A 17,525-nucleotide genomic window follows, 5' to 3' on the forward strand; every position below is an offset into this window, starting at 1 on the left:
ATCAAAAAGTGAAAGGTAAAAGTTTTGGTTATTTGTCTTTCTCTTCCCATTTACGTATTTTCTAGCGTGCCTGAAGAGAACTTGAAATAAAAATAGCATTTTCTCAGGTAGATAGCATTGATGAAGGTATATTATAGGCATGGGTCCACAAACTCTTTCTTTAAAGGGCCAGATACCACATTATTTTCAGTTTTGCAGCCCTATGGTCTCATTGCAGCTACTCTGCTAAAAAGCAGGCATGGATGGTAAGTAAGTCAATGGGCAGGCCGTGTTTTGGCCCACGGGCTGTAATGTGTTGACCCAAGTGTAGGCAGGGTTTCCTTATGGTATCTAATTAGAATATTTCCAAGGGATACTACTTAAAGAATGTAGTTTTCTTATTTCTATTCTTGTCATCTCTCACTGTTTCCTGTATCAGTAAGGCCCTATTTCATGCTTTATATTTTTTAAAACTACATTTCTGCCATGTGCCAGTTTAATCATTTCCATCTCCAGGTAAGTTGTTTCCTTTGCATTCATAAATTCCTGCTTTGATTAAACAGAATAATGCTGTGAAAGCACTTTGTACATATTTTAGAAAGTTATTTTAATTTTACTATTAGTTTCAACCCCACTGTTGTTGAAGAACTATACATACCTCATTTTAAATGAGTTTAAATTTCCAAGTACCTGGCCAACAGATGAAAAGATACTCAATATCCTTCATCATCAGAGAAATGCAAATCAAAACCACAATGCAAACTGGTGTAGCCACTCTGGAAGACAGGATAGAGGTGTCTCAAAAAGTTAAAAATAGAACTACCATATGATTTAGTAATTGCACTATTATAAATTTACCCAAAGAATATGAAAACACTAATTCAAAAGGATATATGCACTCCTGTGTTTATAACAGCATTATTTACAATAACCACATTATGAAACATCCTAACTGATGAATGGATAAAGAAATACACACACACACACACACACACACACACACACACACAATGGATTATTACTCAGCCAAAAAAAGGAATGAAATCTTGCCATTTGCAACATAGATAGATCTACAGAGTATAACATGTATGGATCTAGAGAGTTATACTGTTAAGTGAATTAAGTCAGAGAAAGACAATACCATATGATTTCACTTATATGTAGAATTTAAGAAATAAAACAAATGAACAAAGGGGGAAAAAGAGACAAATCAAAAAAAGACTCAACTATAAAGAACAGATGGTTATCAGAGGGAAGGTGGGTGGGGGATGGGTGAAATAGGTGAAGGAGATTAAGAGTACACTTACCTTGATGAGCACTGTGTGATGTGTACAGTTGTTGAATCACTATATTGTAACCTGAAACTAATTGAACATTATTTCAACTATACTGGAATTAAAACTACAAAAAGAAAAAGACCGAAGACATGCAAGATTAAGTGATAGGTTTAATGTGATTGGTGCTTCTGTTGGAGACAATAGAGGAAAAGGCAATATTAAAGAACTGCAGGGAACTTTTCAGTTCCCTCTCACTGCTTAGAGAAACCAGTCCTCAGGTCCAGGAAGCAAAATGAATCCAAAGCAAACAAATAGCAAATAAATCCTCATCTAGAGCTATTGAACTGAACCCACAGAACATCTAAGAAGAAGAGGACACCAAGCAGGCAGAGAGAAGAGAAAGATCACCAAAACAGGAATACCAATGATGAATGACATTTCAGTATCAACAAAGTGAGAAGACAGTGGAATCATATCTTCCCCAGGAGGCTAAGAGAAAATAATCATCAACCTAGGTTGTATACATAACAAAAGTATTTTTCAAAAATAAGGCAATTAAAAGTACTTTCAGAAAAATTAAAATATATATAATAAACAAATACTAATATGAAACTTGAGAAGCAAGTTGGAAATATAGTTTAAGATTTGGGCCAAATAAAAATTTTGCATTAAGTACTGAAAGATTATAATTCTGTTGAGTATGCAATAATTTTCCTGGGTACTCTATCCTTCTAACTAGATTCTCTTCTTAGATAGTGTAAGTAGTGGTGTCAGGGTGTAATGTCCTGCTCTTTGGGAAGCATGCTATCAAAGTGTGCCTGCCAGTGAGAAAACAAACCTCATTTCACATTTCGATCTGTTAGAAAAAATAAAATAATAGACCACTTATTAAAACTTTTGTAATAAAGTGTTTATGGTGATACAAAATAATGTATATCCCTCAAAGAATATATTAGGAAGAAAGGAATGGAATAATAAAAAATAATCCAAAAGAAGGCAGAAAGGAGAAAAAAGGCAACACAGAACAGATGGAACAAATAGAAAGCAAATGGTAAGAAGATAAATTTAAATTCAAATATATCAGTAATTACGTTGCTTATCAATTGACTAAATGTTCCAATTAAAAGAAAAATACTACCAGAATTTTGGTAAAGCTTTATGCTGCTTTTAAGGGAGACAGCTAATATGGGAGAATTCACAGAAGTAATTGGAAGTAAAAGGATAGAACACATACACCGCACAAAGCTGCCTTTTAAAGAATCACACATGACAGTTCATTTGACCAAGTGGAGTTTATTGCAAGAATACAATGCTGGCTTGAAAACCAAAAACCAATTAGTATAATTTACCATCTTTAAAGAATTAAAAAGAAAAAATATGTTGCATTCCGAGAGGGGACTCAAAGCAGAAATGGCTATTGCGATCCTGATCCAAAGCATGCAGTGGTGGAAGGCCCTGGACACAGTACGTGGTGAGACAGCCAGACAGAAGACTTCTCTAGACCAGAGAGGCAAGGGAGACTAGGGGTGTGTGATTCTCAAGCCCAGCCCTCCCTCTCCTGTGGAAATTTGTGCACAAAGTTTGAATGTTTGCCTCTGGGGGATCTCAAACTCAAGTGCAGAACTTCCAGAACAAGTGAACTGTGAAAATGGGGCAAAAAAAAATTCCAAATTGATAATTTTTTTATTTCAAGAAAAATATAAATTCATTTATACAGAAAAGCACTTTATAAAATATAATGTACATTTATGACTTTTAAAAGAATTCTTAGCAAATTAGAAATATAAGGAAAGTTCCCTATCTAGTATCTAAAAAATCCTACAGCAAAAATTACTTATGGGAAAATATTGAAAACTTTTACTCTGAGATCAGGACAGGTAAGGATGCCCACCATCACCACTTCTCAGTGTCATAATAGAGGTCCTAAAAAGTGCTGAAACACCAGAAAAAGAAACAATAAAAGGTATAAAGATTGGAAAGAAAACTGTCATTATTCACAGATGATTTTATTGTATACTTAGAAAATCTGAAGGAATCTACAAATAAACCTTTAAAATTAATACATGAATTTAGTTAGGTCACTGGTACAAGATTATTATACAAAAATTAGCATAAACCAAATAATTTAAAAAAGAAATTTTAAGTGATGTTGTTTTGGTACTAGATATATAAGACGTCTACATGGAACAGTCAGAACAATATTGAGGACCGGTAAGGATATAAATACATAGATATTTCATGCCCTTGGATTAGAATGCCCAGTACTCTAAAACTAAGTTTTCAGGGCTCTTGGGGTAGTTCAGTCAGCTAAGTGTCCAACATGGACTCAGGTCATGATCTCACTGCTCTTGCTCGTGAGTTCAAGGCCCACACTGGGCTCTCTGCTGTCGGCATGGAGACTACTTCGGTTCCTGTCTCCCTCTCTCTCTGCCCTTCCCCAACTCATGCTTCCTTCCTGTCTCAAAAAATAAATGCATAAAAACATTTAAAAATATTTTGTAACTTTAAAATTATAATTTTTCTAGAAATTGGTTTATAGATTCAGTGCAGCCCCAATCAAATTCCACCAAAATGTTTATGTAGATTAAAAAGATGATTCTAAGCACTATATAAAAATTCAGAAGGTCAGGAATAGTCAAGATAGTCTTATAGAATAATACTGTAAGATATCTAGGCTTTATATAAAGCTACAATAATTAAAATAGTATAGGATTGACACAAGGATAGTCAGACCACTGGGGCAAAATAGGGAATATAAAACAGCTCAACATATATGGACACTTGATTTAAGGTAAAGATAGCACTTTTTTTTTTTTAAATAGTTTATTGTCAAATTGGTTTCCATACAACACCCAGTGCTCTTCCCCACAAGTGAAGATAGCACTTAAGAGCAGTCAGTAAAAGATGTTTTTCCAACAAATGGTGCTGAATTTCCATATGAAAAAAATTTAATCTTGACTCCTGCCTTATATACAAAAAATCAATTTCCACTGGTCTATGGATCTACATGTAAAAGGTTAAAATAATAAGGCTTCTAGTTGATAGGAGAGTATCTTCATAACCTTGAAGTAGGAAAAGATTTCTTAGGACAGGAAAAGCACCATCCATAAAGTAAAAGACTGATAAATTAACCTTATATAACCTTTATATAAATAAATCTACCTTCTGTAGATACTAGAAGAACATCAGAAAACATCATTAAAAGAGTAAAAAGACAATTTAAAAAATGGCAGGGAACTTAAACAGGAACGTCACAAAAGAAGATATCCTGGTGACCAATAAATATCTAAAAATATGTTTAACCTATTAGTCTTCAAATGAATACAAATTAAAATCCCCAATGAGACTACTTTATACTTGCAAAAATGGCTAAAACTTAAAAAACTACCAATACAAAGTGCTAGTAAAAATGTCAAGCAAGTGGAACTCTCATTTACTGCTTGTGAGACTGTAAATTGGTTAAACAACTTTGGAAAGCTGTCTGGCAGCATCTGCCAAACATCTATTGAACATATGCATAACCTGTTATCTGCCCAGAGTTTCCAATAGAAATGTATATGTGCTCCCAAAAGACATCTACAGGAATGTTCATGGCAACATTTTTCTCACATAGTCAAAAACTAGAAAGTACTCAAAATCAACAGTAGAAGAAGAGATAGTGTAATCATTTAGTAGGATACTATACAGCAATGAAAATAAACTGCAGCTGTATGCCATAGCATGGATGGATCTCACACACATAATGTTGAATAAGAGAACCCAGATACAAAAGAATAAATTATGTTTGTTTCTTTTATCTAAAATTCAGAAACAGGCAAACTCATCCAGTTTGTTAGCAGTCAAGGATAGTAATAAATTTTGAGGAGAAAAAAATAATGATTGGTAAGAGACACCAATCCATTTGGATTATGGTAATGGTCAATGTGTTGACCCAGGTAGTAATGATATGGATTTTTTGTGTTTATTTATGTTTGAAGCGTTTGTATGCATGTTATTCTTTGATTTAAAGTTTTCCACAATAGCTCCTCAAGCCTACCTAGTCTCCTTGAGCCCAGGGTTGATGGCTCTGGGTAGTGGGATAGGGTGGATATCAGGGTAAATAGATGTATCTTTCATTACTAAGTGAGACTGATACTGAGAGTAGTTTCTGCTGGTCTTCAGTCTCAACACTTTTTGCCCCCATCACCGTTGGCTATCCAGTTGTCACTCAAGCTCATGACTGGGAGCAGGAAAGTCTTTGATTGTGCAGGTAGCAGAGCATGGTCTGTCTGTTGCACTCATATTACATGACAGAAGGGAGTGAAGGGATGTGCCGGTTCTTTCCCAGGTACTGAGGCAACACCCAAAACCATTAAGTATCACTTCTTTATCTAATACACAAAATCATTGTATCTAGAAGCAAGTGGGGGATGGGGGGGATAATAGATATTAAAATGATATTAGAGATAGTAGGCCATACAGAAGACATGAACAGACATTTTTCCAAAGAATACACACAGATGCCCAACAGACACATAAAAAGGTGCTCAACATCACACATCATCAGGGAAGGCAAATCAAAACTACAATGAGATATCGCCTTATACCTGTTAGAATAGGTAAAATAAAAAACTCAAGAAGCAACAGGTGTTGGCAAGGGTGTGGAGAAAGGGGAGACCCCTTGCACTATTGATATGAATGCAAACTGGGGTCTCCACTCTGGAAAACAGTATGGAGTTTCCTTAAAAAGTTAAAAATAGAACTACCCTATCATCCAGTAATTGCACTACTAGGTACTTACCCAAAGAATTCAAAAATACTCATTCAAAAGGATACATGCACCCCAATGTTTATAACACCATTATCTAAAATAGTCAAATCATGGAAACAGCTCAAGTATCCATCCACTGATGAATGGATAAAAAAGAAGTGAAATGGAATATTAATCCATTTGCAATGACATGGATGGAACTAGAGAGTATTATGCTAAGCAAAATAAATCAGTAAAAGAAAGACAAAACCATATGGTCTCATTATATGTGCAATTTAAGAAACAAAACAAATGAGCAAAAGGAAAAAATATAGAGAGGCAAACCAAGAAATAGAGTCTGCTGTAGAAAACAAGCTAATGGTTACCAGAAGGGAGATAGGTGGAGGAATAGGTGAAATGTGTGATGGGGATTAAGGAGTGTACTTGTGATGAGTACTAGGTCTTGTATGAAAGTGTTGAATCACTATATTGTACTCCTGAAACTAATATTATACTGTATGTGAACTAACTAGAATTTAAATTAAAAAAAAAATAGTGATGCCTGGGTGTTTCAGTCAGTTAAGCAGCTGACTCTTGATTTCAACTCAGGTGATCTCACGGTCAGTTTGTGAGTTCAAGTCCCACATCAGACTCTGAGCTCACAGCACTGAGCCTACTTTGGATTCTCTATCTCCATTTGCCCCTTCCCCACTCATGTGTGCATGTTCTCACTCTCTGTTTCTATCAAAAATAAATATTTTAAAAAATTGAATCCTAAAAAATTTAATCTTAATTTGTATGGAACCACAAAAAACCCTAAGAAAACCAAAACGGGAGGCATCATAATCCCAAATTTTAGCCTCTACTACAAAGCTGTAATCATGAAGACAATATGGTATTGGCACAAAAACAGACACATAGACCAGTGGAATGGAATGGAGAACCCAGAATTGGACCCACAAATGTATGGCCAATTAATCTTTGACAAAGCAGGAAAGAGTATCTAATGGAAAAAAGACAGCCTCTTTAACAGATGGTGCTGGGAGAAATGGACAGCAACATGCAGAAGAATGAAACTAGACCACTTCCTTACACTGTACACAAAAATAAACAAAATGGATAAAGGACCTGAATGTGAGACAGGAAACCATCAAAACCCTAGGGGAGAGAGCAGGAACCAACCTTCTCAACCTCAGCTGCAGCAATTTCCTACTCGACACATCCCCAAAGACAAGGGAATCAAGAGCAAAAATGGACTATTGGGACCTCAAGATAAAAAGCGTCTGCACTGCAAAGGAAACAACCAATAAAATGATAGGCAACTGACAGAATGGGAAAAGATAGTTGCAGATGACATATCAGATAAAGGGCTAGTATCCAGAATCTATAAGGAACTCACCAAACTCCACACTCAAAAAACAATCCAGTGAAGAGATGGGCGGAAGACGTGAACAGACACTTCTCCAAAAAGGACTTCTAGATGGCCAACAGACACATGCAACGATGTTCAATATCACTCATCAGGGGAAATACAGATCAAAACCACACTGAGATACCACCTCACACCAGTTAGAGTGGCTAAAATAAACAAATCAGGAGACTGTAGATGCTGGTAAGGATGTGGAGAAACAGGCACCCTCCTACAGCATAAGTAGGAATATAAACTGGTGCAACGTCTCTGGAAAACAGTGTGGAGGTTCCTCAAAAAATTTACAATACAACTCCCCTATGCCCCAGCAATAGCACTGCTAAGGATTTACCCAAGGGATACAGGAGTGCTGATGCATAGGGGCACATGGACCCCAATGTTCATAGCAGCACTTTCAACAATAGCCAAATCATGGAAAGAGCCTAAATATCCATCAACTGACAAATGGATCAAGAAGATGTGGTTTATATATACAATGGAATACTACATGGCAATGAGAAAGAATGAAATCTGGCCATTTGTAGCAACATGGATGGAACTCGAGGGTGTCATGCTAAGTGAAATAAGTCAGGCAGAGAAAGACAGATACCATATGTTTTCACTCATATTTGGAACAGGAGAAACTTAAGAGGACCATGGAGGTAGGGAAGGGGAAAAAATAGTTGGAGAGAGGGAGGGAGGCAAACCATAAGAGACTCTTAAATACTGAGAACAAACTGAGGATTAATAGGGTGGGAGAGAGGGGAAAATGGGTGATGGGCATGGAGGAGGGCTCTTGTTGGGATGAGCACTGGCTGTTAAATGGAAACCAACTTGACAATAAGCTACAAAAACAAAACAAAACAAAAAAGTAAATAAATATTTTTTTAAATTTAATAAAATAAAATTTTAAAAAAGAAATCGAGGCCTATAATAATGGAATTGCTTCTTTCATTGGTTTTGTTGTATTAGAAAAAATACAGCCTATAACTTCCTAGGGCACCAAAGTGCTAGGCTTTCAGAATACTTCCAAGGTAGCTCTGGTTAACTATGAAAAGTTAGTTTAGCATTCACTAACATAGTGAAGGTTATGACTTACATGACCATAAACTGGATTTTTCCCCCTCCTCTCAGCACTGGCTTACATCAAGATAAAGGATTAGAGATTCTAGATATGGATAGTTGTAGTGGTTCTTGTGAATGTGCTTAATGTCACTGAATTGCATAATTAAAAATTGTTAACATTACATTTTACGTTAGGTATATTTTAACCACAAAAAGATCAAACATGGAGTGCCTGGATGGTTCAGTCTAAGGTTAAGTGTCCAACATCAGCTCAAGTCATGATCTCGCAGTTTGTGAGTTGGAACCCCATATCTGCACTGTCAGTGTGGAGCCTGCCTGGGAGTCTCTCTCTATTCCTCTCTCTCTGCCCCTCCACCACTTGTATACTCGCTTTCTCTCTCTCACTCTCTATCACTCTCTCTCTCTCTCTCTCTCTCTCTCTCTCAAAATAAATAAATAAACTTTTTAAAAAAGGTCAAACATACACATATACAAATATGTAGGATTAGAGTTTGGAGCTTATTAATGTGAAATCTCTTTAGTGTAATATTTCTAAATAAATTAAAGGAAATGACTCTGAAACCTGCCTATCTTCTTGTGCTTCCTATTCTAAAAACAAAGTACTTTGTTTTGTATTTTCCCAGCATCATATCCTGTAACTTTATGAGCTAATCTTTCTTTAAAAAATTATCAACATGTAGTATTAATAAAATATTTAAACTTTTTTTGACCTTTGAACATACTGTTCTCATAACTAAAATCATTTGGTTTTGATTTTTAGTTCTTTCACCATCTCAGGCAGGCTAATATTAGTGTGCTGTATTCTCAGCTGTTACTGCAACAGACTAATGAGTTGACAGTTTGACTTGTAATCCTCATAAAGTTGCTGTTAATCCAGTAATCTTACAATCTATATTTCAAGTTGACAAAAAGTGGTGTATAAGACAAAGGAAATCATTAGTTTAACAGAGACCTTTTTAGTAATTCTACGTAGCATTTTTCTTTTTTTTTTCTTTTTTTAAATTTTTTTTAGGTATTGTGAGAGAGAGCAGAGAAGGGGCAGAGAAAGAGGGAGGCAAAGAATCCAAAGCAGGCTCTGTGCTGTCAGTGTAGAGCCTGACTCAGGACTCAGTCTCACAAACCATGAGATAATGACCTGAGCTGAAATCAAGAGTCAGACGCTTAACTAACTGAGCCACCAAAGCACCCCAACACAGCATTTTTTTAAATTTATTTTATTTCTGAGAGAGCACACAAACAGGGTAGGGGCGAAGAGAAAAGGAGATAGAGGATCCGAAGCAGGCTCTGTGAGGGGAGGGCTCCAGCTCATGAACTGAGAGATCATGACCTGAGCCAAAGTCAACACTTAACCAACTGAGCCACCCAGGTGCCCTGGCATTTTTATTTTCTAGGCTTAGGTTATTCCACAAGAGTCTGCAGTATCACTGAAGGAGGTTTATTTCAAAAAAGACTACAAATTAGTGAGTTAGCTATTTTCACTATCTAGGCCTTTTCTTCTCAAACCCTGAAGAACTGAGTTAAAACTAAGTTCCATATTTAAAATACATGTCTCGGGGCACCTGGATAGCTCAGTCACTTAAGCATCCGACTCTTAATTTTGGCTCAGGTCATGATGTCATTGTCATGTGAGTTTGAGCCCCACCTGGAGTCTATGCTGACAGTGTGGAGCCTGCTTGAGATTCTCCCTCTTTCTCTACCCTTCCCCCACTCATTACACTCTCTCTCTCTCTCTCTCTCTCTCAAAGTAAATAAACTTTAAAACTAAATAAATAAATAAATTTTAATTAAAATAAAATAAATGTCTTACCCCTCAACCAGTATGTTTCTGAGTCTTGGAAAATTACTGTGATATTATTGACATTCATGCTCTTATATTCTCTCTCTCCCCGTTTCTTTCCTCTTCTCTCTCCCACTCCCACTCCCATTCATTCTCTTTTTCCTTTCCATGTCCCTAAAGCTATCCTGGCCTTTTAGTTGTACCTCAAGCTGTACAAGACAGTAGTTTACCAAGAGTCGCCCGCTGCTATCGGCACAATCGCCTGCCTGTTGTATGTTGGAAGAATTCAAGAAGCAGCACCCTGCTTCTCCGATCTGGAGGATTCCATGGGAGGGGAGTGGTTGGTCTCTTCAAATCTCAGAACTCCCCTCAGGCAGGTAAGCATCTCTGTACAGCACAGTTGTGATCCTTTCACTTCAGAGAATTCCTAAAAACGAAGGAAGTACTATCTATCAGGGAGTGTCAGTTGTGCCCTTATATCGGGCCTTCTCCCACACACAGACTTTTCCACTGTGCAATATACTTGACAGTGTGGGTTTCCTCCTTGAATTTGAGATCTTGCTTAATATGTCTGTGTATATTTGGATTTTAATAGAAATTATCGTAATCGTCTTTAGTTCGAGGCTATTTTCATTTCAGCAAACCAAACTATCCACAGATGGAATCCAGAGTATACTATTCTTTCTCTTTCCTTCTGGGAAGCATCCAAATATACATAATAGCTTTAGAGGCAAGTAGGAATTCTCTGTCCCATATAATATGAGATATTTTGTCTCATACCTACAGGTCACAAGCACACACACAAACAAGTCCACAAACTAACAAAATGCTGCCTTAAAAGAAACTCTCAAACAAAAGCTAGAAGAAGGCCAACTTAAGAAAGCAGATGGTACTGCCGTCTCTTTTACTGAGCATATTTTTAAGTACTATGTCTGAGATCTTGAAGTCCGTCAGAAGCTACATTTTGCAGACCTTTCCCGTAACTCTAGCTTATCGTAAATGTTCAGTAAAATTAAGCAATAGACCACCAAGATATCAGATCCAATTTAGGGATAGCTGTCTTCTTAACTCTTTGGAAATGAGGTAAGTCAAGTTCTGTGGTTCAGCAGATAAAACCATATGCTTTTTGATATCTCTTCTTTATTCTCTTCCACTTCCCTCCTGAAAGTTAAAAGTTGGCCAGTATATCTTTGATCGTTCAGCTGAAGGCAGCACAGACACACATCATCATCATCATCACCATCATCTTCCTCTTGCCTGTCTTGGAGTCTCAACACTCCGATAATTAAAGGCAATTTATTTTTAACTATTTTGACACTGAGGAATCCTCCCAAGTCATATAGTGAATATAATAAAACACAGCATATATAAGTTAAAGTGAGGGAATCATTTCAGGAGCATTGATGAATATATCACTGATCATTGATGAGTATATTAGTTTTTTCATTGGAAAAAAATTGGAACTATTTTATTTCACTGGTTTCTGATTTTTAATCTAATGTAAATATGCTATATTTCATATTTTTGAGCTCATGTATCTAACATTTTAATGTCTTTGAAATTGGGATGCATTTTTAAATTGATGTGATCAGGGAGAATTGTCATAGTTTAAATGGAAGAGGTTTTTCTTTAAGTTTACTTCTTTCTTTTTGAGACAGAGAGAGAGAGAGAGCACAGGCAGGGGAGGGGCAGAAAGAGAGAGAGAGAGGGCGACACAGAATCTACAGCAGGCTCTTGAGTTGTCAGCACAGAGCCAGAGACAGGGCTTGAACTCATGAACTGTGAAATCATTATCTGAAATGAAGTCAGGCTCTTAACCAACTGAGCCATCCAAGCACCCTTATATGGAAGAGTTTTTAATTCTTAGTACATAAATAATGGTGCATCTTATAACTGATGACATCATAGAGTTCATAAAATATAATAATAGCATCTTAAAGTTTATAAAATATAATTATGCTAATTTTTTTATTCAGGATGTAAGAAAATTTGTTAGTATGTGTTGTCCTTCTCATGAGTCCCTCGTGATGTCTCTTTAAAGTGCCTGGGCCAATTTCAGTGATTCTTTGCTCCACACAAACCAGCTTAGACTCCCTCCAACCCAGACTTGTTCTCACATTTGTTTCCCTCGGTGAATACACAGAGGCACTCCCTCTCTGCCCCTCTCTTAGAAGGACCAGGAAATCAGGCAGTAGCTGTTGCCACCTTCTCCCTCTCTTCCTCCACTCTTCCTGCAACAGACTCCAACAAGTTCATGTGCCCTGGTACGGGTGCCATTCTGGGATCCTAGGAAGCCCATTCCATCCTCTGCTCCCAAACTGTAGTATGGACAGGGAAACTACACCAGTTCTTGAAAGGACAGTCCTGTGCTGGTTTTCCAGACCTGGGTTCTTTCTGGGAGGATGATGAGGCAAATAAGAAGTAGGTGTGATGAAACCAGTATCATAGGAGGATGGCCATTTAATAGTGTACAGCTGTAAATGGAGCTGGTTTCTATATTTGGGTGTGGTAATTTGAAGATACACAGAAAGAACAAGATGGATAGGTAGGTAGGTAGATCTCTTAACATAGAGATAGTTTGTTTTATTCACTATCTTTTTCTTTTATAGCTCCTACCTCCTCTTTAGAATCATCCAGTAGCATAGAACAAGAAAAATACTTGCAAGCCTTACTGAATGCAGTTTCCGTCCAACAGAAACTCAGTGGCAATAACACCCTTACTGTCAGACCAGCACTTGCTCTGTCTCCAGGTAAGATTTGATACTTTTCTTCTTGACAACTACAAAAGGTCAGATTCATTCCTTGGGTTAGTCTCTGTAGTTATTCATGCTGTTTTTCCAGTGTGACCCCTCAAAGTTTTACCCTGTGGGACTATAACTTTAGCTCCTTTTACCTAAAAATCAACATACCACTGTTAATGTCTAGTAACAGTAACCTAATGTGGGGATTCAATTATTTTCTTTTTAAAAGAATAATAGGAGTGAAGAACATAAATAAAGTCATTTCTTTTTTCTTACAATCTATTTTACATAGACTTTATTATTACAAAGTTGAATGTTTAAGTTGAACACCTGATTATTAAATGCTTACATACTAAGTCATCATGTATAAGTTTGAAATTCCTGAAATTTCTGCAACCTTTTATGATTTGTAGTACAGTTTGTTTTCATTAGATTTTGATGAAGCCATTAAGACTTGTACTAATATTCTGTTTCAGTTATCATGTGATGGAACCCCAAAGGGTTCATGTAGAGGTAACCCTAATGTGTTAGACACAGGAGCATGTGACTTGAAAAGTTGGTCTCCTTGGCTTAATCAGCTATTTGACTTAGCTCAACATAAGCAAAAAGTGGCTTTTCTTGTAAAGTAACACCATGCATGCCTTGCTTCATTTATCATTAAATTCTCTGATTGCACTTGCCAAACCTAACTCTCTGTAATCTTGCAAATGTGTGTATCTCTGAGGAAATAGTAACAGTGCCTTGTTATCTCTATTAAAGCATTGGGTACTTAAAAAATACAATGTTTGGCAGCAATTAGACATGCTACACATGAAGATAACTTTTTGTCATTTGAGTAATGTTAACCTGAACGACATGGTTTTTGTTCTTCTTTTTGGCTGACTTTCAGGGACTGAAAGGAGGACTTCAAGAATGTCCACTGTGCTTAAGCAGGTAGTGCCAGGACATTTGGATGTAAACCCATCCAATAGCTTTGCTCGAGGAGGTTAGTAAGATTGATTTTATAACTGAGCACTGATACAACCTTAAAATCAGAAAACTTTACTCTAGATAGTGATACTCTAAATCAACTAATTATGGTTCAAATTGTTCTTAATTATCCTTTTCTAAATAAGTGATCTAATTTGTTACTGATGTTGTGACAGAAGAGTTTATTTAGCCTCCTGGGACAAGAGGTATAATAATTGCTGAAATCTTAGCTATCCATGATTTTGGAAGTAGTGGGAGGTGAGGGGAGGATGTCTAAATGGTCAGCCCTGCGAGTACTCCACGTGCTTCAGGTTTGCAGTGTAGAAAAGCTGATCACAGAAGCATAACCAGCTAGAGAGAAATAATCCCAGACCCAAAGAGTTGTGCTTACCCAATCCCTATAATTTTTATTCCTGTTCTCTGAAATGCTAATTTAGGGAACCAAAGTGAATGATATCCAGGTTACTCTTTTTTTTCCCTCTGGGCTTTAGCTGGCTGGCATAAGGAAATAGAGAAAGGCCTGTGTTTTCTCTTAGCCCCAAAGGTGGTCCACTCTGGTATCTGGAGGTTGTGAGTGTCTTATTTTCAGCGGTAATTCCAGAGCAAGTATCCTGATTGTAAAACCACCTATTTCACCATGGATTTATAGAATCTTAGGCTTTTTCTCTCGTATCATGCCATGCTGAATCCCCTTGAAAATGTACCAAGTGAATGATCCAAGTTCTGCTTGAATGTAATGGAAAACTCATTTCTTCCTAAAAGTAATCCCTTGCATTTGCAAGCAACTCTATATTTGTTAGAAAATTCTTTCTCATATTTATCTAAAAATCTGCCCCTATGTAACTTTACATATTGACCCTAGCTCTGCTCTCTACAGTCAGAAAATTCTAAATCTTAATCTCCCAGCCCTTCAGATTTAAAAACCAGTCTTATCTTTTCACTCTGAGAGCTTCCACGAACTCCAAGTATCCGTAATTAGGATGGTTGCATTCCACTTACCAACTTTGTCACTCAGTGAACTCTTCACAGACTTGAACTCATGCAGTCTAAGATTACATCAGATATGAGGATGGCCTCATCATTAGGTTGACCCACACTGAAATTAATTAATATCACTTGAAATCTCTTCCCATGTACTGTTATTCTTAACAATGTACAATAGTAGCCTTAAAGGTTGGCTTTTGAACCTAATATACTATGAATTATGCCTACAAAATTCCATCTTGTTTTATATGGACTATTGTTTTAGACTTTGGATCCTAATTCTGTCTACCTCTGTATTAGACATTTTTTTTTATCAGTTTGATCTCTTATGTAATTTGTTGTTTAAAAATATTGAACTAAGGGCAAAAGTCATCATCAAAATATTATAGAAGCTTCCCTGAAGAAAGGGATTTATCTGTTAATATATACAAGTTCAAAGTCCTACTTAAAAACCTCACCTGACCCATATTTCTAAATCTCTGCCCGTCTTTTTAATTCAGTAATTTTGAGTCTTTCCAAGTGTTAACTATATCACAAAAGATTATATGGTTAGTTTATGACTCATTATAGAAATTAGTGACTTTTCCTAAGTAATCATAAATTATCCACTAGCATCCATTCTAGAGTTTAGTTCAGAATTGACAAAAAGGGAGACCTTTTTTTTTTTTTTTTTTACAAAATTCACTTTTTCCCCTTTTAAAAAACCAGGTTACTATACACATCTCCTGGCAGTCATATTGGTTCTTTAGATACTTTTTTCTTACCTCATCAGAATGTTCTGTAATTACAGGATTTCCTAATAGCTTTCAACCTCTTTGCTCACCTTGTAAATTAGTGTTTCCGGCCTAAAGGTCACCGTATTGGTTTCCAGGGCTACTGTAACAAAGTACCACAAACTGGTTGTCTTCAACAACATTTGTCTCACAGTTCTCTGGAAGCTAGAAGTTCAAAATCAGGACGTTGTCAGGTTTGGTTCCTTCTAAGGGCAATAAGGCAGAATCTGTTCCATGTCTCCCGCCTAGGTCTGGTAGCTTGCTAGCCATCTTTGGCATTCCTTAGCTTGTAGAAGCATCACCCAGGTATCAACCTTCATCTTTTCATGATGTTCTCCCTCTGTGTCTGTCTCCAAATTTCCCCTTTATGTAAGGACACTGATCATCTAGAATTAGGGTTCCATCCCCCTCCAGTATGACTTCATCTTAACAAATTACATCTGCAATAACCCCATTTCCTTTTTTTTAAATTTTTTTAATGTTTTTTATTTATTTTTGAGAGACAGAGAGAGATAGCATGAGCAGGGAAGAGTCAAAGAGAGAGGGAGACACAGAATCTGAAGCAGGCTCCAGGCTCTGAGCTGTCAGCACAGAGCCTGATGTGGGGCTCAAACCTACGAACTGTGAGATCGTGACCTGAGCCAAAGCTGGACACTCAACTGACTGAGCCACCCAGGCACCCCAATAACCCTATTTCCAAATTAGGCAACATTCTGAGGTGCTGGGGATTAGGACATCAACATATGAATTGAGGCAAAGGCATACAGTCTAACCCATAACAGTCATATAGAGCTTTCTTTGGAATTTTTAAAAATACCATTGTTTTAAAGCTTGAGTTATGGGCCTCATTCTTCTCATTTCTTTCTTGGTGAATTTGAACTAAAAGATAGTACAGTGACTTTCTCCTAAGATTCCTGCCTGGTATTTCTATTGCCAAGACCTCCTATCAGAATTTGGTCCAATGTTGTCGTTAACTTTATTGCTTTGTTTACCATCTGTAAGTTTATATGGTCAGCAAATCAGATCAACAGTTTTTCCATGCTCTGCTCTTGAGTTTTGCCTTTGTCAGCTTTATCAAGAACACATTATTTATTCCTCCATTTGGCCAAATGACTTGTAATATAAATTTCAGATACAGAATGGTCTCATCTTCTGTGTTCGTACCTGAGGCTCATAGATGTTCACCAATGTGTTTCACCTACATTATCTTTTCTTTTTTAATACTGGCCTCAGACTCAGCCTTTTTTGTACAAAGGGACCCACACTTGTGGTTACATTATAATCATGAGTTCTTTCTTTGCTATTCTCAAAAGTACCTAAAAAGCTATATTTATCTCTTAGGGTCAAAATCTCCTATTTAATTTGTTTCTGACCCATTCTATTCACAATGAGGTAATAATCATTATTATTTCAGACACCCTTCCCAAATATTTTCTTCTGAAAATTATTGTGAACTTAGTGTGTTTTCTCATGACAGTTTTTTGCTCCTAACCAGATACCCATCATTCTGGTATCTTAAACTAGGATCCAGAAATGTAAATCTTATTCTCTTATTCCATCTCTTAATTCTTCAATTCCAAAGCCTCCCAGATCTTTCACAGTCCCAGTGGTTAACTAGAAGATGAGATACTGCTGTTTCCCAGTGCCTTCAACTTCTCTGATCCCCAGAGCTGCTTCCCTTGTCTCTTCCAACAGTGTCTTTCCTCCTCATAATGAATACCGAGAATGGACTGGGCAAGCAATTTGGGAAGTCTTAAAAGATTCCCCATTCACATGGCCATGCCAGGCAGACACACACTCAC

General features: G+C 36.8%; 1 protein-coding gene across 2 annotated transcripts in view; it reads left to right on the forward strand.

The window, feature by feature from the left end:
• Window positions 1-17,525, forward strand: part of SBF2 (SET binding factor 2) — a 483,232-nt gene that overhangs the window by 425,311 nt on the left and 40,396 nt on the right. Inside the window, exons 27-29 of one of the 2 annotated variants that reach the window (XM_029956586.1) lie at window positions 10,437-10,633; window positions 12,866-13,006; window positions 13,887-13,982. In XM_029956586.1, coding sequence (XP_029812446.1) covers window positions 10,437-10,633; window positions 12,866-13,006; window positions 13,887-13,982 — 434 coding nt within the window. The remainder of the gene's footprint in view (window positions 1-10,436; window positions 10,634-12,865; window positions 13,007-13,886; window positions 13,983-17,525) is intronic. The other variant, XM_029956585.1, reaches the window with a different exon arrangement.

Source organism: Suricata suricatta, chromosome 11 (genome assembly GCF_006229205.1).
Source record: "Suricata suricatta isolate VVHF042 chromosome 11, meerkat_22Aug2017_6uvM2_HiC, whole genome shotgun sequence".
Lineage (NCBI taxonomy): Eukaryota > Metazoa > Chordata > Mammalia > Carnivora > Herpestidae > Suricata > Suricata suricatta.